Source organism: Theobroma umbraticum, unplaced genomic scaffold, assembly GCF_002168275.2.
Source record: "Theobroma umbraticum cultivar Fairchild unplaced genomic scaffold, ASM216827v3 scaffold_67.0, whole genome shotgun sequence".
NCBI lineage: Eukaryota > Viridiplantae > Streptophyta > Magnoliopsida > Malvales > Malvaceae > Theobroma > Theobroma umbraticum.
Window position 1 is genome coordinate 2832665 of NW_018397262.1, and position 18434 is coordinate 2851098.

The window sequence follows — 18434 nt, forward strand, 5'->3', positions numbered from 1 at the left end:
AGTTTATATTGTTAAACTAAGCTTTAATTTGAGAAGGAAAAATAATTTACTGATAAAATTACCAATGGAAATTTCCGTCAATAATACCAACGAATTTCTTTTATCACCGACTAAAAACCAATCGATGGATCAAAGCGATTACCGATCAAATTGTCTATAGAATATTCCATGGGTAAGTTAGTCATAGAATATGTCATCACCGAGGAAATTTTCATTACGGACAACGCTATTGCCCATAGAATTCCAACAAAATCTCTTTTATTATCAATGAAAATTTTCATCGATAATGAATTTTTTTTTTTGTAGTAGAAGAAAGATATAGATACTTGCTTTTAACGTGATTTTTCTTTCTTTTTCTTCTTCTTCTTTATAAATCGACAATGATTATTCTATTTTAAAAAATAATCATTTTATATACTAAAAGGCTAATGCTTATTTCATTCTCCTAGGAAAATATATAATACTGCATAAGCAACCTAGAGAGATTAAGAAATGCCTTATCAAAACTTTAAGACACGAATAGCCGTACAACATGCTGCGATATTAATTAGCTAAAACTCTGAAAATTTTTTTTGGCTATTTACTTGTTTTTGATGTGATAAAAATCTAATTAAATATTATATTTATTAATAAATTTACTTTACTAAATGATGAAATTATTACAGCTAGTCTTTATTTATTTATGTATTTATTTAGAGAAAATTGTGAGAGAAAACCTTCCTCGCAAGCTCAATTCAAAAATATCATTTTTTATGATTTTAATTATTTTTAATCAATTTTTGACATGACTTACAACAATACCCTTTAAACAATTTCTGACAAACTAAAATGATTTCAATTTTCTTTATCAGACAAAAATTTTAAAATTAAATCTTGATTTTTTTCTCTGGTCAAATAATATCTATCTCGTCATCCAAAAAGCAAAGATGACATCAAGCTCTTTCTTTTTTTTTTTTTGGATGGTGAACTTGAGGTTCTCAAAGGTGACGAACAGCGATTTTGCTCTTTTATGGTGATTGTAACCAGCATGATGAATGTGGTAACTAGATGCTTTGTGGTGATGATTTACTTTGAAATGTGTGCTATGATGAAGATGCCTATGTTGATGTGTTGGATCAAATTGTTTAAGATGATGGGCTTAGGGAGAAAGAACAGTTAAAGCATGTTTAATGGGTTTTATGATGGTTCACAGTTTTGTTGTGTTTGGGATTGGGATGATTATTAAATATGTTTGTTGAGGATTTTGATTTTTTTATGAGATTTTGAGTTAAAATTGTTCAAAAAATATTTTGTAAAAAGAGTATATTTTGTTTTTGCATAAGGGAAATGAGCAAGGGCCTCTTGATAGGGATATATTTTATCTTACTTTGAAAAATTATGAAATTTTGTAATCTATCTTTTCTGAATGCATAATTTCATGGTTTAACAAAAAAATATATATGTATTTTAAGTTCTTAAGTTTATTGGTTTATTCATAAAACTCCAAAGTTAAGGAGCTAAAATTGATTAAATTAGTTTTTAAGTATTACGAGACTGATTTTTAGGTATTATGTGACTTAATCACTGCATGACAGGCTTTTAAGTATTACGTGATTAATGTAGGCATTGCATTACTAGTTCTTAGGTATTACGTGATTGATTTTTAAGCAATGCCTAAGTCACACAATACTTTACTAACTAATCACGCAATGCCTTACTAACTAGTAACGCAATACCTTACTAACAAGTAATGCAATGCCTATCAACTAGTCAGATAATGTCCAAAATCAGTCACCAATACCTAAAAATTAATCACACAGAACTTAAAAATTAGTAATGCAATGCCCAAAGTTAGTCACATAATACTTAAAAATGAGTCACGCAATACCTAAAAACTACTAAAACTACTAAATTTTATTTAATAAAATCAACCACTTCAAACGATACTCTATATTCTATTTAACAACATAATTAATGAATACGCCTACTTGACAAAGGATGATCAAAATATTCAAAGATTTTTTTATGTATATCAAAAATCACTCCAAAATACTTTTAAATGCTCAAAACGTTCAAAAATTTTCTTCATGCATCAAAACCTATTCTAAAATGCTCAAAATGCTGAAACGTTTTAAAATTATAAAAACATCTATTGTAAAAAACGCTTTATACATTAAACCTATTTATAAAAAAAAACTCCATTTATTTATATATTAACAAGCCTTTATATTCTTGGACCATTTTTTGAAGCTTTGGTAGCTGTATTTGTACATCAAAAAGAGCTCCGAAGTGCGTAAGAAAAAGTGTAGATTTCTATCAAATTCGCGTTTGTAATACCTGATGTTTGGCTACTGAGAACGTACGGGAAAAGGAGAGAAAGTTTGCTGTATTCTTCTTTTTCTGGATGCGATGTTGAGAGAAAATGGATAATAAAAGTAAATGCCCCCTTGCCCGAACGGAGCAAACACAGCAACATGCCACATGTTAGCTCTTGACTGCTTAAATACTTTGCAGTTCAAACACAATATTTTAACATCGTAAAGGATTAAATTTGACTCCTAGTTAACATGAAGTTGTGTGAGCATGAGTGTTAAACGAATGGCCAAACAAAACAAAAAGTAAATCATCCCACAACTTCAAATGACATAGCAAAATAAAGGGGTAAAGCAGTTTAGTAAGGCTCCAAAGAATTATTGCCTTGAAACCAACACCCATGTCCAAATGCAGCTGCACTAAGATATGAACAGTCTTTCTTTAATAAAATGAAAAAGATTACAAACAATAATTTCAGGACCACGGGAACGTTCAAATCAAAAAGCAACACCGTTACCAATATTAAAGGCTAGATTCACCATTTCATCTCAGAAGGCAACACTATCACACCTCCCAGCAAGCTACAATCAACATCTGCATGCCTTGAATCAGTGACTGAGACACTACTCCAACAGAGACAAAGACATGATCTATCCCACCTCCTTGGAAAATAATAGTAGGAACGCGGGAAACCTTCTGTACTGAACCCTGTACACACTAACCCACTACATCTCCATACCAGAAATTTCACAACAGAGCATCAAAATAAGCTCCAATGTATGGAAAAGAAAGAACCCAAGGAAAGGAAAACATATCCCAGCAAGGTTCTATCGTAATACACATAGGCCCACTTAAATGTTTTGCAAAAAAAGCAGCATGTTATTAAAGGTAAAAACACATCAACTAGAAAGACTAAAATCTGAAAGGGGCTAAATTGACCTTTAGTTTAAATGTCCTCGAAGCTTCACCTGAACCATTGTGGATGCTCCATCATAGCCATCCGTTTGAAATGCTATAGCTAATTGCATTCCTTTCAGCACATGGCATCACTTGCTCCATACTTTACTTCAACATGGCTGTCCGAAACATGTGCGAATTTAAACTCTTCCTAAGTACCACTTCTTCATCACTATTCTACAAGCATAGACCGCTGAGAGAGATCCCATATCAGCTTTTTCTGCTGATCATTAATGTGGGGCAAACATGCATGTAAAAGATCAACCGGCATTTCTCTTTTAATAGCTCTGGTAGCATCTGACTCATCAATTGCCATATTTGGTTTGACCTGCATACGCAAGGACTGCATCACAGTATCATATTTGTTTACACAATACTTGGTAAGAAGGTTAAAAAATTCATCGAATGAGGCCTTCCAAAGGGACTGATTGGTCATATTATAATTGCCAGCAGCTCCAAAATCAATCATGAGTTTTGTTGCCCTATCAAGGACAGACTTCAGAATAAGAGATGCCCCATCTCCAGCAGGACTTCCAACCGGACGAAGAGGGGGCTGCTCTGAGGAACAAACAACAGCTGCAAGACAGACACTAAGTGCACGAAGATCCATGCCATGAACACATGAGGAAACAACCCTTGCAAGGTTATTTGTACTTTCTGCTGCTCCTGAATCAGAGGGAAGGCCTCCAAACAAGAACCTTAAATGACGGAAAATGGCCATGCAGACAACTCGCATAAGCTCACCACCGGGAAAAAGAAGCTGAAGGTACCTTGCAAGCAGCTTCCGGCCTTTGGGAAGGGAAACTATCCGTAAAAATACAAAATCGTCCTTATGAGCAAGCTCATCCGTGTGACCATTCTTGCCAAGTGGGTCAACCAATTGAAGTGATGCAGCCAGGCCTTCCAACAAAACCTGTCGTCTTTGTCTCAGCTGTGCTCCACCATCCTGCAACTGATTAAACTGCAAAAACCGGTCAATATCATTTACATCAAGAAGAAGGCATAGACCATCCTCGATTGTAACTCTAGCAGCAAGCATTGGTTCCTGTTCCAGGGGCATATCAGAAGCTTTCTGTTCATTGTTGCTGACAGCAGATGAATTTGGAGGGTCAACTTCAAGAAGAGGGCGAGGCCTGCGAATCGAAGAGAAAGGAACCCTTCCAAGAGCATCAACCTGGAGAAACGCATGTGGCTCGGAATTAGCACGTGCTCGGGGAGGAAGATCCCTAAGATGATTTGGGCAAAAATGGTGTCTCAACTTTGCCCCAGAATATTTTCTTGCAAGACAAGCCTGGTGGTAATAATCATCCACGTAAGGGTCGTTACTGTGAGTCGCAGCGAGCTGCATTCTAAGAATGCCCTCAATCTCATCAGTAGACATGTATTTGGATCTAAACTGAGGCCATCCAATATCACTCTTCAGTCCACTGCTATCAAAGCCCTGCTGAGAAAATCGTGGATTCTGCCTACTTCTTTGAGCTGATTTCGGTCTTTGATCTCTCAGATCACCAAGACCAAGTATAGCTTCAAACTTGTTCATTAGAGGTGGGGATGGGGAAAGATGAGGATTAAATAGTTGAGACTGTATCCCTGACAAATGGCCAAATGATGGCTGAACAGGATGTTGGAGTCTCTGCTGGTGCGTCTGCAGCTGTGGCATTAATTGCGGCGGAATCAAACCATTTTGATGAGATAACTGTTGTTGCAACATATTGTTTAAAACACTGGTATTATCTCCACCGTATAAGTTCGGTTGGCTCCCCCATTGATTTGACGGCCGATTATTGACAGACAAACCAGGAGGGAATTGAGGCATATTCCCAGCATAATGTGACCCATGATGTAAACCTGGCAATTGAAGCTGAGAAGTAGAGAAGGCAGAGAGGTTTGGTGAAGAAGCCATCTGTGATCCACCAGCCATATGTGGAATATTCAGGTGACCAGAATGGTGGTTTGGTGAAGCTTGTGGAGATCTGCCACCAGGGGGAGGGTAAGAAGTGTAAGAAGATTTTGGAACTAGAATTGGTTCACTAGTGAACTGTTGATTGTGATGGAGTTGCAGCTGCTGCTGCTGCTGCTCAGGGTATGAGGAAGTCCTATACAGATGCTTTGAGTCCAAATTGGGCACAGAAGAATATGGTTGTGATGACCAGCGTTTGCCTTCGGGAATACTTTCAGTCTCAAGAGCCTGCTGATCAAACCAGGTACGAAATTCCTCCCCATGTGCCCATTCAGCAACAGATGAACCTTGAAGGAGAACACCATGGTCAGAATAATGAGAAATATGTCAACATAAATATGGCATCATATGCATGTATGTTTGTTACGCCTTCACTCTGATGATGTAGGGTTCTAGAATGGATAATACAGTTGATGCACAACGTTTTGTTATAAATGGAAGTGAAGGAAACCTTGCGCTAGTGTCTGATGATGACTATTAGTTAATTATGATAATGCATCATCATGGAGCACATTAGGCAACAGAATGGACCAAACTAACTCTTTAACATTTAGTGACAAAATTATATATTTTAAGCTTATTCAATAAGATTCATAAAAATCATCTTCATCATATACATGTGTCTGTGTGAGTATGTAGAAATTGCTGCTTTACTTCACTGTGATGATGTAAGGGGTGCCAAGGGTGCACCCTGCACATTTGACATCTCACAGCCTCAATCCAATCACACTAATTAAGAGAAAACTAAACTAGTGATATAGAAATGTTAGAAACAGGGCAGACGGAAGTATAGAAGATTTTGAGAGTGCCAATGCTGCGTAGACAATTATAGTACATTATCCAGAGGCTTGATAAACACTGCTAGAAACAACAACTGATTTCAATAACAACATTTTGACTAATTAGTATCATGAATATCATGACCTAAGAATGTCACCAATGCTATATTTACAGCTAATTATTTTGCCTACTAGGGGATCCAATTGCTACAATTGTCTTGCTTAGAGCAGCATATAAGAAAGTTCAAAACAATGGAGAAAGGAATTTCAACAGCTTGACTGAGGTGAGCATCATCAAATGGATTTCACTCAACTCATGTGACAAATATTGCCATTAAAGGAACACAATGTTTCACTCCGATCTGCAAACATTTATTCTGTCCCATATATATGAATAACAAGAACAGCTTCATCTCATGCATGAAGGTTGTTGAGTTCGAGAATGAGATATTCAACAAAGTTCACACCTGAGATGCTTAAGGCACTTGAATGTATGCAAATTTTCCAATTTAATTAACATTAGAGAAGGCCAAAAAAGAAAAAAGATGGCGGGGGTAAAAACAAAACAAGTTTAATAATAAATTTGGAGTTGGCAAGAACTCTCTAAATTTATCAAAAACTCTTCCACACAGACATATCAAAATTAAGTTAGAACCCTAAAATACATACATATGTATATACACACACACAGTTCATAATCAAAGACAAGTCTTGTAAAGGTTAGATTTACATTCTATTTTAATGCATTTCTTGTATGTTTTTGCTTGACTACTTTACAGACAACCGTCTACATTGTGACAACCCCTGCCCCTTCCCAAGGCAACCCATTAACCACCAACTCCCAATTGCAAAGGGATCTCCATCCCAGCATTTTAGTACAACTATCCAATGCCTTTTTACAGAAGGCGAGCATGTCCACCACACCTAAGCATTTATGTGGTAAAAACTGTATAAAACTCTTATCAGATGCTACTAGCAACGACCTTTCACCCAATAACTCAGTCCTGATGCAAGTAACTCTAATTTTATCATTTCTTTTTTCTAGCTATGAAATCATTAAAAACTAAAAAGTATGAAAATAGTTAACCCGATTCTAAATTTTTTATATATCTTCCGCTTGATCCCAGGATATCTTATTTTTATTCACATCACTTGATAGTTTTCCAGAACTTGTACATAATTTCCATTAAATGAACTGGAATCATACAGCTACAGTCCACACTTCACTGAAGTCAAAAGGATGCATACATCAAGGTTCACCAATCAGCATTGATGATAAATAGATCACATCAAAAGCTCTACATGAAACCAACCTAAAAGTGATTGGACCTCAACTACATCAATCATCACCAATTTACGTATAGAAGAAAGTTTTTTCTTTGGCCATTGCTGATAAAAGAAATTTATGATATTGATAGACTCACTTTCTCTAGATCCCCTATCACCAATTATCCCTGAGCCTCTTGGTCCGCTAACAGCTGTGTTTAACTGCAAGAAAATCACAAACAAGCATCAGCAAACACTCAACCACCAACGCTAAGCTAGAAAAAACCACCAACAAACATATATCTCAGCACATGCCACTGGTGAATTGTGATTTTAAAATATAAAGGAAAAAGATAGGAACTTTATCCTTTGTGGACTTTTAATAGCTCAAAAAGTTGATCTAGTCGATAGCAAACAAGGAGATTTAATCCAAAAGGAAAGAATCCTTTCCAATGAATTACATGAATTAAGCCAAATATCAGCTAAGTTAAGGTTCATTCCAAAAGTAGCTTAATGCTAGTGTCATTGCTGGACAGATGTACAATAACAATTAGGAGGATCAATTCTTAGAAAACTGAGAGTAGTTCAAAGAGTTTGGAAAGTAGCTTGGTAAAACATTTATTGTATATCTTAAGACACCAGACAAACAGGTGCTCAAAAAGAAAAGAGTAATTTGGTGAGTTTTCATCCATTAATTCACTCTGCATGGGAACAAGGTAAATGTAATTCCAGGGGCATTTGCACCAAGTTGTGCACGATTGAACTCCCAACAATCTACTTTTAGGATAGTTGCAAGGATTAAATTGTTTTAGCGCCATGAAAATATGAGAAGACAGTAAATTAGCTAACAGATCAAAATCGCAGCTAATCTATAGTGGGGAAAAGATCTTTGACTATCCTACTTGCAAAATAAAGTAACTATGTAGTGGACTAACCTTTGAAAATGCACTAGCAAGATCATCAATGTCTGATAAGGATCTCAAAACCTCACCCTGCAGCCATGAAAAGAAATTAGACCAAGCATCTAGGGCATGAATATTCTACTTGAAATCAACTATGAAAATAAATAAACTTGAAGATTAGTTAGTTAGATGTGTCAAAAGAAACACCTAAAGTGATGAAAATCCTAAATCAACACTTGAAATTTTAACCATATTAGGAAACATTTGAAGTGCATAACTTCACAGAGTGAAAGAGGAGGGGAAGAGATTAATTTCCTCTCTTTTAGGATTTCCCTTGGTTAGTGAGGCATGCCTCATCAGACTCTAGCTACTTCGTCAAAATATCTGCTATTCTGCTTCAGGAAGCATACAAGAAACAGCAAACCTTACTTCAAAAAGCACCCAACTACAACTAACACAATCTCCAAAACCTATTCAAATGTGGAATACAATTTTATTGACAGGATGACTGGGCCATTGGACCAAGTGCTTATACGATATAATTTTCATAAAAAAAAAAAATTTACACAAGCTACCTCCCATTGTGAAGACCAAGACCCAAGGAGAGCAGTAAAATTAACTTAAAAAAAGCCCAACCAATATGGCTACACTGTCTTATAAAGGTCAGAATGTACAAGGGAAAAATACAGAGGACAAGCTTTACAGTGTCTTGCAAGGACAAATAGAACATTACAGAATATGAGCTCCCAGAGGAATAAAATCCTGAATTTCATTAAAAAAACAAATAGCATGCCAAACACTAACTAAAGCAATGGCATCTATCTGTTCAAGAAAACAGGGGGAAAATAAGGCATCTAGCATTGCTTCAGAAGGCTACCTTTCAGTATCATGTTGGGTAGGGAGAGATTTACATTTCAAATTAATAGTCACTACTTCTGTCCAACACTGAATAAATTTCTAAGAACAATTTAAACAGGAAAAGGAAACTGAAATGAAACAAGAACATTAACCTCCTCTCGATCGAACAAAAACTCCTCCTCATCAAGTCCGACTGCTGGTAATTCCTCCTCTTCATCATCCAATCCCCCCAATTCAACTTCCTCAAGAACATCTTTTCCGAAAAAAGCATATTGTGATGCATCAAATACTGCAGCTCCTGCATCATAGAAAGCTAATTTTACTAAAAACGAACTCTTTGACAAAAAAACTCACAACATAAAGAACAGATCATATTTCACTAAAAATGAGTAGCTATACATGTTCAGGAAAAACAAATAGAGTCATGAAAAACAACCCAAAACATACATTAATCCAAACTTTTCACCAGAACACCAAGTATATACAAAACTATGCAAAACACAAGGGGTCTTCTTTTTTTTCTTAGGACCCAAACAGCAAGCAACCATCTAATCCACCATGCACCACCATAACAGCCATTTGTACCATACGCCAAGGGTATAACCCAATGGTTATAACTTGAGACCCCACCTCTGAAGCCTCAAGTTCGAACCTTGGGAATGGGCAGGGGATGGGGTTAATGAGATGGGAGCAGGTTATCTGCAGTTGTGTAGCCCACGGGCCAGTGGGTATCCATATGTACAACAAACGGTTTCTCCAATCCCAGCACAATTCAAATAAATTGTGAATATTCCAACCACCAAAAACAGTCATAATCATAGTCAACACAACCAAAATACAGGCGCATTCCATCATTAAACCAGAGTGCATTAGTACACAACATCGAACTTTATGATTTCAGTAGTGGCAAATATACATACACTATAAAATGAAGCAACAATCTAAATCCAGAAACTTTTAACATCTCGAAACAACAGCATTCCACTTTGAACTCAATCAAACAGTATTAACCAGAATTGCTTTTGCTATAAAACCCTATCCTAAGCATAAAAAACCCAATATTTCTGGATCTAATTTTGCTTTTCTTGTACACTGCTACCCGTTTGACTTCACAATCAACTATACACTAACTTGTTGACTTTCAACGTTTCAAATTTAACTCAATCCAAGATTTAAGCTTAAACCAAGCTAAAAAAACACTAACCCAAAGCTAATTTCACCGAAAAAAGCAAAATACGAACAAAATTAACTAAAAAATCGAATATCAAACCTGTGGAAGTATCGCCTAATTGCTTAAGATCCTCAGAAGCATCCATTGTATCTACACTTGAAAATTACTACTCAAAAAAAAAACCCAAAAACAAAACCCTAATAATTAACTGAATCTCCAATCTAATTTATTTTTTTAAAATCTAAAAAAAAATAAAAAGAAGCAAGGAATTAAAAGAGAAAGGGCAAAAAAAAAAAGGTTAAAAACCCAAAAACCCTTTGCAATGAAATTGGGTTTGGTGGATAAAAGATCTGTACAGTATTATTTCCTGGTTAAGGATTTTTTTTTTCTTGAAGCGCTTTTTTTTCAAGTCAAAATTGTTGAGACAAATAGAAGAGAGAGAGTGAAGGGAACCCTAAAAAGAGATAACGATGGTAATTTCATTTTTTATTTATATCTTTTTTTTTTAATTAACTGATTGGATAGAGAATAAAATACGAATTATACAGAGGGGCGGCCATTGAAGAAAATAAAAATTAAATAATTTTAATATTGTTAGGCGTTTTTGGGCTGTGCCTTTTGGCTTTGGATTTTTTCTGCCTTCGATACGAAGTGGGAAGGAAAGGTGCCCTCCTTTGAAAAGGATTGGCATCTTCCACAATTATATTACTATTATACCACTAATTATATCTTTTTTATATTCTGTAATATAATATAAATATATTTTTTTATTTTAAAAAATTGAACTCAATTCTATAAATTATTATATTTTTTATTTATTTAGTTGTATATATTATAAAAATTTATCGCATATCCTCATTTTTATATTTTTATTATTATTTCATTTGTTTTTGGCACAAACTTCATTAATTAGTTGTTATATATATCTCTTAATTCTTAACTAACAGGATGCTGCACTAATCACTGAGATTTATCATGAGTGAAGAATTTATTGTAATAATATCATATTTTTTTAAATATTTGATTTATGTGAATTTTGTGAAACTTTATCAACATTTGATGTTAAGAATCGTAAATAGTCTTACATATCGTCACAATAATCGAAATAAAAATATATAAAATAAGATAAAAAAATTAAAAAAAAAACTAGATATCATATATACATCTTTAGTTTCATTTTATGATCAATATTTTATATATGCAAATAAATAGTTTGATACAAAATGTACAAAAAAAATTTCAATATGTTTGAATAATATTATAAAAAACAGTAAAAGGTGCGATCTGAAATTTGGAAATATTATAAATAATAGTACTAATAATAAATTAAAGATAATTATTTTAAAATACTGACATTTTTAAATAAATTCTTGTGGTTAGAGCAAAATTTTCATTTAAATAATTTTTAATTTTCAGAAAAGATTTAATTTTGTAGATCTTAATTATGATCATTCAAATAATAAAATTAAAATTCAGAAAATGTAATAAATTAAAAGTAATTATTCATAAACTGCATAATTTATATCTTAAACTTATTAAAATAAAATGAATATTAACTACACTCATTAAAATTTTGTTAATTTTAATGATGAAATTTGGTAAATTATTTTCATTTTAAATTGCTATTTTTCAATCCTATGTTTTTCTAATTATTTAGAAATAATCCACTTTGTGAAAAATAATCTTGAGATCTCCCAATACTTTTCTAAGTGATTATTAAATTTGTTTAATTAATTATTTTATTTTTTATTCTTAAGATTTTTTAAAATAATTATATAAATTTGAATTAATACATAAAAAATAAATAAGGCAACCAATGGGCTAGGAAATACTTAAATTGTTGTTGGGTTGGGCCCAAAGCTGATTTGGCTCAACTTCGTTTTTTCCTCTTCAATTGTTTTCTCTTTTTTTAAAAAAGTCTAGTCTCTCATCCAATAACTTCCCTCTATTTTTTTTCTCATATGTCTTACCCAACCGACCTCTTCCTCTTTTTGCCTCTTTCCTTTACAAGTTTTTTCACCTTTATCTCTTTCACAATTGATCCTTCTCTCTCCTTTATTTTATTTGAACCACCATCCAACTCTCATTCTCGCTTTTCCATTTTCTTTTTCTTTTTTTTCTCTATTTCTTAAAAAATCCAAAACAACCTCCCCCATTAACTCTATTTTCTTTTTTATTTTTTGATTGATTTTTCTTTGGATTTTTTTACATTATTCTTTAGGATTTTTTTCAATTGACTTTTTGGTTTTGTTAATTTTGTAGTTTGAAGCTTAATTTTGTGCTTATGCTTTAAGAATGCCTTTTTTTTTTTGAAAGGTTAAGGTGAATTTCATTATAGACCAAATAACATCATTACAATGAGAATCGTAACTTGCATAGCTAATCATTTTACACATACTGTTAATTTTATAGTTTTCAAATCAATCCTGTGTTTTGAAATGACAAAAAGAAAATGATCAAAATTTATTTAAGTTTGGGAATATCAAATCTATACATCCCTTAACACCTTAAAATGAGTTTAAGAATGAAAACAATGACAAAGGACTTAGAGCCTTGAATGAAGAGAAGAATAGTTATTTCACATTAAATGCACTCCTAACCACCTTTGAAATTTCAACAACTATAAATACAAGCTTCATCGTCATTTTTAAAGGTGGAAAGACTTTGAAACACAGCTCAAAAGTAAGAATTTGTCAAAAATCATTCAAAACGCATAATACTCTTCTTTTAATCCTTAAAGTTTTCTAGTGCGACATTTATTGAGCCCTCACTCCTTCACTAAATACTATACCTAACTCGTTATTTAACCTTTTAAAGGCAAACCAACTGTATTCTCATTCTTCTCATTATACTTGTTTAAGTGGTTATACCTTAACCCATATAAAAGGTAAAGTGATTGTGCTTTAACCCTAAAAAGGTATTATATTGAAAGGTTTTTCTTGATCCATAAAAAGCATTATATTGAACTTTGATCTAATAGTGAATTTTAAATTCCTTAGTGAATCTAAAGAAGAGGATATAGGTAAGGAGGCCGAACTTCTATAAAATATTTGTATTGATTTTTTCCTTTTTATTTTTTACTTGTAATTTATATTTCTCTTATTCATTAAGAGGTCAACTATTTTATTTGTTTTCAAATTGAGCATTTGAATTGAAAACGGGATTCTACCTTCTTAAAAATTGAAAAAAAATCTTCAAAATTTTAAAACAATTCATTCACCCCCTCTTGGATTTATTCACATTGAGTTTATTGAATCAACACATAACCTGCCAGAACTCCTAATCATGTAGAAAGAGCCTCATTAAAAACTTTTCCATGAGAAACCTAGTGGGATAAAAACCATGAAAAGGAAAAAATAGTACCCTTTCATGCATGAATGTCTATGAAATCGAAACAAGCTTTTATTCCCCTCAATTCATCAAGACACAAACTCTAGAGAAGTTAAATCTTGTAACATAATACTTGCTAATTGGCCTGGCATATCTTTGATATTAGTCCACAAAATTTCTCCATCACTTGGTACCTTTAAGGATGTCAATGAGTACCCAACCAATTATACCAGGTTAGGGTACCCTAAAATCGGATTTGAGACTAGTACAGGTAGTGATTTTACTATCTGTATTGTGTTCAAGTATCACTTCTTGGATACCCGTTATCCGAACCCGATTATATTAATATTTAGGTTTCGTAAGTACCCGCCCTGTAACCTAACTCTAATACCTATATATATATATATATATATTACATTCGGGTTTCACGGGTACCTTCCCTAAACCCGACTCTAATACCCATATATATTTTTTTATTATTTAAATAATTGAATAAAAAATATCCATTTTTGTTAGTATTTAGATTCAAACCTAAGTAAGGAAAGAAAGCAATCAAAACCTTTATCATCTCTACAAACAATTTCTTTCATTAAAAGTTGACAAATATATTGAAAAATATAATTAGTCAAATTATTAATATGATGACATTAATAAATTTAAATTAAAAAATTAAAAAATTATTAATTATGTTTAAAGAATATGAATATCATATCATATTACAAAAGAATATAATTACTGTTTTATATATTTTTAATATAAATATATTTATTTTTTATTTTGTGTTAACATAATAAAAATTATAGCTTATAATATATTTACTTAAATAGAGTCTTTGAGATTAAAATAGTTTTGGAGTCTAACTATTTTTTTAATTTCATTAATTAAAGACAAACTCATATATTTAATTAAATTAATTCATGAAACTATAATTATTTATTAACTTGGAATGTTTTTAAATACATATACACTATATACATTGAGTTCATTTATAAGAAATATAATTACTATATTATACATATTACTTTTAATGTATATATATATATATACACTTTAAATATAAATATATTTACTTTCTATTTTATGTTAACATTACAAAAATTATAACTTTTACAATTATTAATTAATATAAATACACACACACACACTTTATAGTATATAACTTGTAATGTCTTTTAACACGTACACTTTATATTATATATTATATACATCTATAAAAAAAATATAATTATTATTATATAAATTAATAATTATTAAATAATATATATACCTTGCACTTGAGTATTTGACTCATTCGTTGGTGCATAATCCTCCTGCTTAAAGCGTAGGATTCGAATCCCCTTCCCCCAATTATAAAAAAATAATAATAATATATATCTTTGTTTATATAAACTTATAATATATAAACTTAATTATTTAAAAAGAAGCTATGAGATTAGAATAGTTTTGAAACTTAGCTATTTTTTTTAATTTCATATACTTAAGGGTAAATTCATATACTTAATTAAATTAATTAATAAAATTATGATTATTAATTAACTTGTAATGTCTTTTAATATCTATACTTTATATATATTGAGTTCATTTATAAGGAATATAATTACTATTATATATATACACTAAAATACTTTTAGTATATATACTTTAAATATAAATATATTTATTTTTTATTTTGAGTTAACATTATAAAAATTATAACTTATAAAATTATCAATTATAATATATATATGCACTTTGTGTATATAACTTGTAATGCCATTTAACACATGCATTTTATATTATATTTATGTTCATTTATAAAAAATATAATTACTATTATAAGTCAATAATTATTAAATAATAAAATAATATTAATTTTATTCTCAAAAATAATAATATTATTGATTTTTATAATTTAATAATAATAATATATTAAGACTAAAAACCCTAGCCATTCCTTTCTTTTCTTTCTTTTTTCTCTTCTAGTTGATCGTTCTTCTTTCTTTTCTTCCCCCCAACCAACTACTTCTTCTTTCTGAAAGTTCTTTTATTCTTTCTTCTTCTTTCCTTCCTTTTCCTTTCTTTCCCCTAGCCAATCATTGATCTTCCATTCTTGCCACTCCATTGTTGGTCCTTCATTCAAGTAAATCACTAAATCTCATCTCTTTTCATTTTTTTGCCTAGAATTTATTCTATAATGAAATATAATATAAGTTCAAATAGAATCTGTCTGGGCATTCCAAACCTGGTTACACCTTTTTTTTTCTTTTGTCAAATGTAAGTTTTTGAGAAAAGGTAAGTGTTAAAGGCAAGGGAGATGAATCCATCCAAACCATCATAATTGAAATCCCAAGTAGAAAGTTGCAATTTCTAGCCTAAAAATCATTTTCACAGGCCAGATATTTCCATTAGAATCAATTTTCTGTTTATTGTTTTTATTTCTATAGAAAATTTAAAGAAGTATGTGGTAGCTTTAGAATAAGATGCAAAGCTAGAGGGTTTTCTAGCATTAATGTGGATCTTAGACTTGAGCCCAATGCTAGCCCTTAATCCATCAAAACTCTATTGAAGTTGTTTCTTTAGATGGGCAATTGTTTGTCGTTTAAATCTCATGGATGCTACCAAAGTCAAATTAAATTTATGAATGTAGTATTAAAGCAGTAATAGGCAGAACTATTCTTTTTTTTATCATAAAAGTTTCAGCTTCCAGTCAATTAGAAACTCAAATGCATATGGAGAAATATCCATGCATCCTATTGACTTTTACCTACTAATTTGGCTCAATATCAATACTGGTGAGCTGCTTTATGTTCGTGGGATAAATAATTCTGTTCATGTGCAATAGAAATCATGTTTGTTCATGTGTTATTATGTTGTACTTATTTGTTTAAAATTGATTTAGACATTGATTCTGTCATTTTTATATTTTTAGGTCTTTTGAAAAATGGATACAGTTGAAAATTGTGATTATAGTATTAATTATAATTGCAAGAAGACACTCTTTCAATCGTCAGCATATGTAGGGTCAAGTTCACAATAAGTACCTTTAGTTGAACCTTCTAGAACTCCTGCTAGCGGTAATCAACTTTTAATCTCGCCCACTGGAAGTAAACCTCCATTAGGTAGTTTGAGTATCAAACGTCCTCATAAATTAACTTCAGAGGTTTGGAATCATTTTGAAAAGAAAAATATCGATGGGGAAGATGTTAATTATTGTAAAGCTATTCTTAAGACCAACAGCAAGAATGGAACAAAAGCTTTAAAAAATTACAAGAGTACTTGTGCAAGGAGAAAAAATTTAAGCATTAAACAATGCTTTGAAAAGTAAAAGCAATTTAGCATAGATGCACAAGCTGATGGGAAGGTTCAAATTAGAAATTACACATTCGATCAGGACATTTCAAGACATGAGTTGGCTTGTACTATAATCTTGCATAAGTATCCGCTTTCTATTGTTTCTCACGTTGGTTTTAAGAAGTTTGCTGCTAGTTTTCAATCCATATTTAAGATAGTTTCTCACCATACAATTAAAGAGGACATTAACAAGATTTATTACTCAAACAAATCTAAGCTACAATAAGGGTTTGAGAAGTTAAAAAGTCGAATAGTAATCACGACGGATATGTGGACTTCAAATCAAAAGAAAGGTTATATGTTCGTCGTTGCTTATTATATTGATGAATCTTGGGAGTTGCAAAGTTACATTTTGAGGTAAGCAATTTTTATTCTAATTCTTTAAATTGTGTTATACATTAATGGTTTCATGAAAAAAAATTTAAGCAAATTCATTAATATTATTTTGTAAATATGTAGACTTGTATATGTGCCAGCACCTTACACCATGGATGTTTTTGCTTAAGAAATGATGAATGCTTTGATTGAATGGTATATAGAAAGCAAACTTTCTACTATCACTGTGGATAATTGCAGCTCCAATGATGATATGTTTTCTATCCTAGTGAATAACTTAGGTTCTGAACTTTTACTTAATGGATGGAGAATTCTTCACATGAGATGTTGTGCACAAATATTGAATCTTGTTGCGAAAGATGGATTATCTATGATTGAAAATGTTCGTAATAGTGCATTATATTGGTCAACTAGTCCATCTAGATTGGAAAAATTTGAAGAAGTGGCTTGTAAAGCTAAAATGCCATATTCTAAAAAGTTGAGTCTAGATTGTAGAACTAGATAGAATTTAACTTATGTGATGCTTCGGACTGCTATAGGATACAAAGATCTCTTCCTTAAGTTGAAACTTAGAGACAAAAGTTACTCTTGTGTGCCTAATGAGGAATATTGGGAGAGAGCAAAAAAAATTGCTAACAAGTTAAAATGTTTTATGATCTTACTAAATTGCTTTTTGGAAAAAGTATCTTACTGTAAATTGTTTTTTTGTGAAAGTTTGTAAACTTTGAATTGCAATTGTGAATTGGATGTGCTCTGATAATGTGACAATTAGTGCAATGGCAAAGAAACTGTTTGATAAGTTTGAAAAATATTGAAAAAATATTCATATTGTGTTAGTTGTGGTGATTATCTTGGATCTTAGGTATAAAATGAAGGTGGTTGAGTATTTTTTCCTTAAAATTTATGAAGGTGTTGTAACTTATGAGATTGAAGAAGTTATGAAAACTTGTTATGACTTACTTCAAGAATACCAGAGTAGATCCACCAATCTAAAACCAAAGACTTCTCAGAGTTCATTAGCAACAACATTTGATGAATCACCCGAACTAGATGAATGTATGTTGTATGAATATCTTAATTCTTCTACTAATGGGAATATGAATTTAGAATTGGATCGTTATTTAGAAGACAGAGTTTTGCCATTTACGAAAGTTTTTGATATTTTAAGTTGGTGGAAGACAAATGGGATAAAATATCCCACTTTACAAATGATTGCCTGAGATTTTCTTGCTATTCCTATTTCTACAATTGCA

General features: G+C 31.7%; 1 protein-coding gene across 1 annotated transcript; it reads right to left on the reverse strand.

Annotated features, from left to right (window-relative positions):
- Positions 1-2602: 2602 nt before the first annotated feature.
- LOC110419415 (topoisomerase II-associated protein) lies at positions 2603-10735 on the reverse strand. The gene is made up of 5 exons (XM_021432449.2): positions 10285-10735; positions 9167-9312; positions 8190-8246; positions 7413-7476; positions 2603-5496 (listed from the first exon to the last, which is right to left on the reverse strand). The coding sequence occupies exons 1-5, from the start codon at positions 10328-10330 to the stop codon at positions 3422-3424; spliced, it is 2388 nt and encodes a 795-aa protein (XP_021288124.1). The 5' UTR covers positions 10331-10735; the 3' UTR covers positions 2603-3421.
- Positions 10736-18434: the final 7699 nt, after the last annotated feature.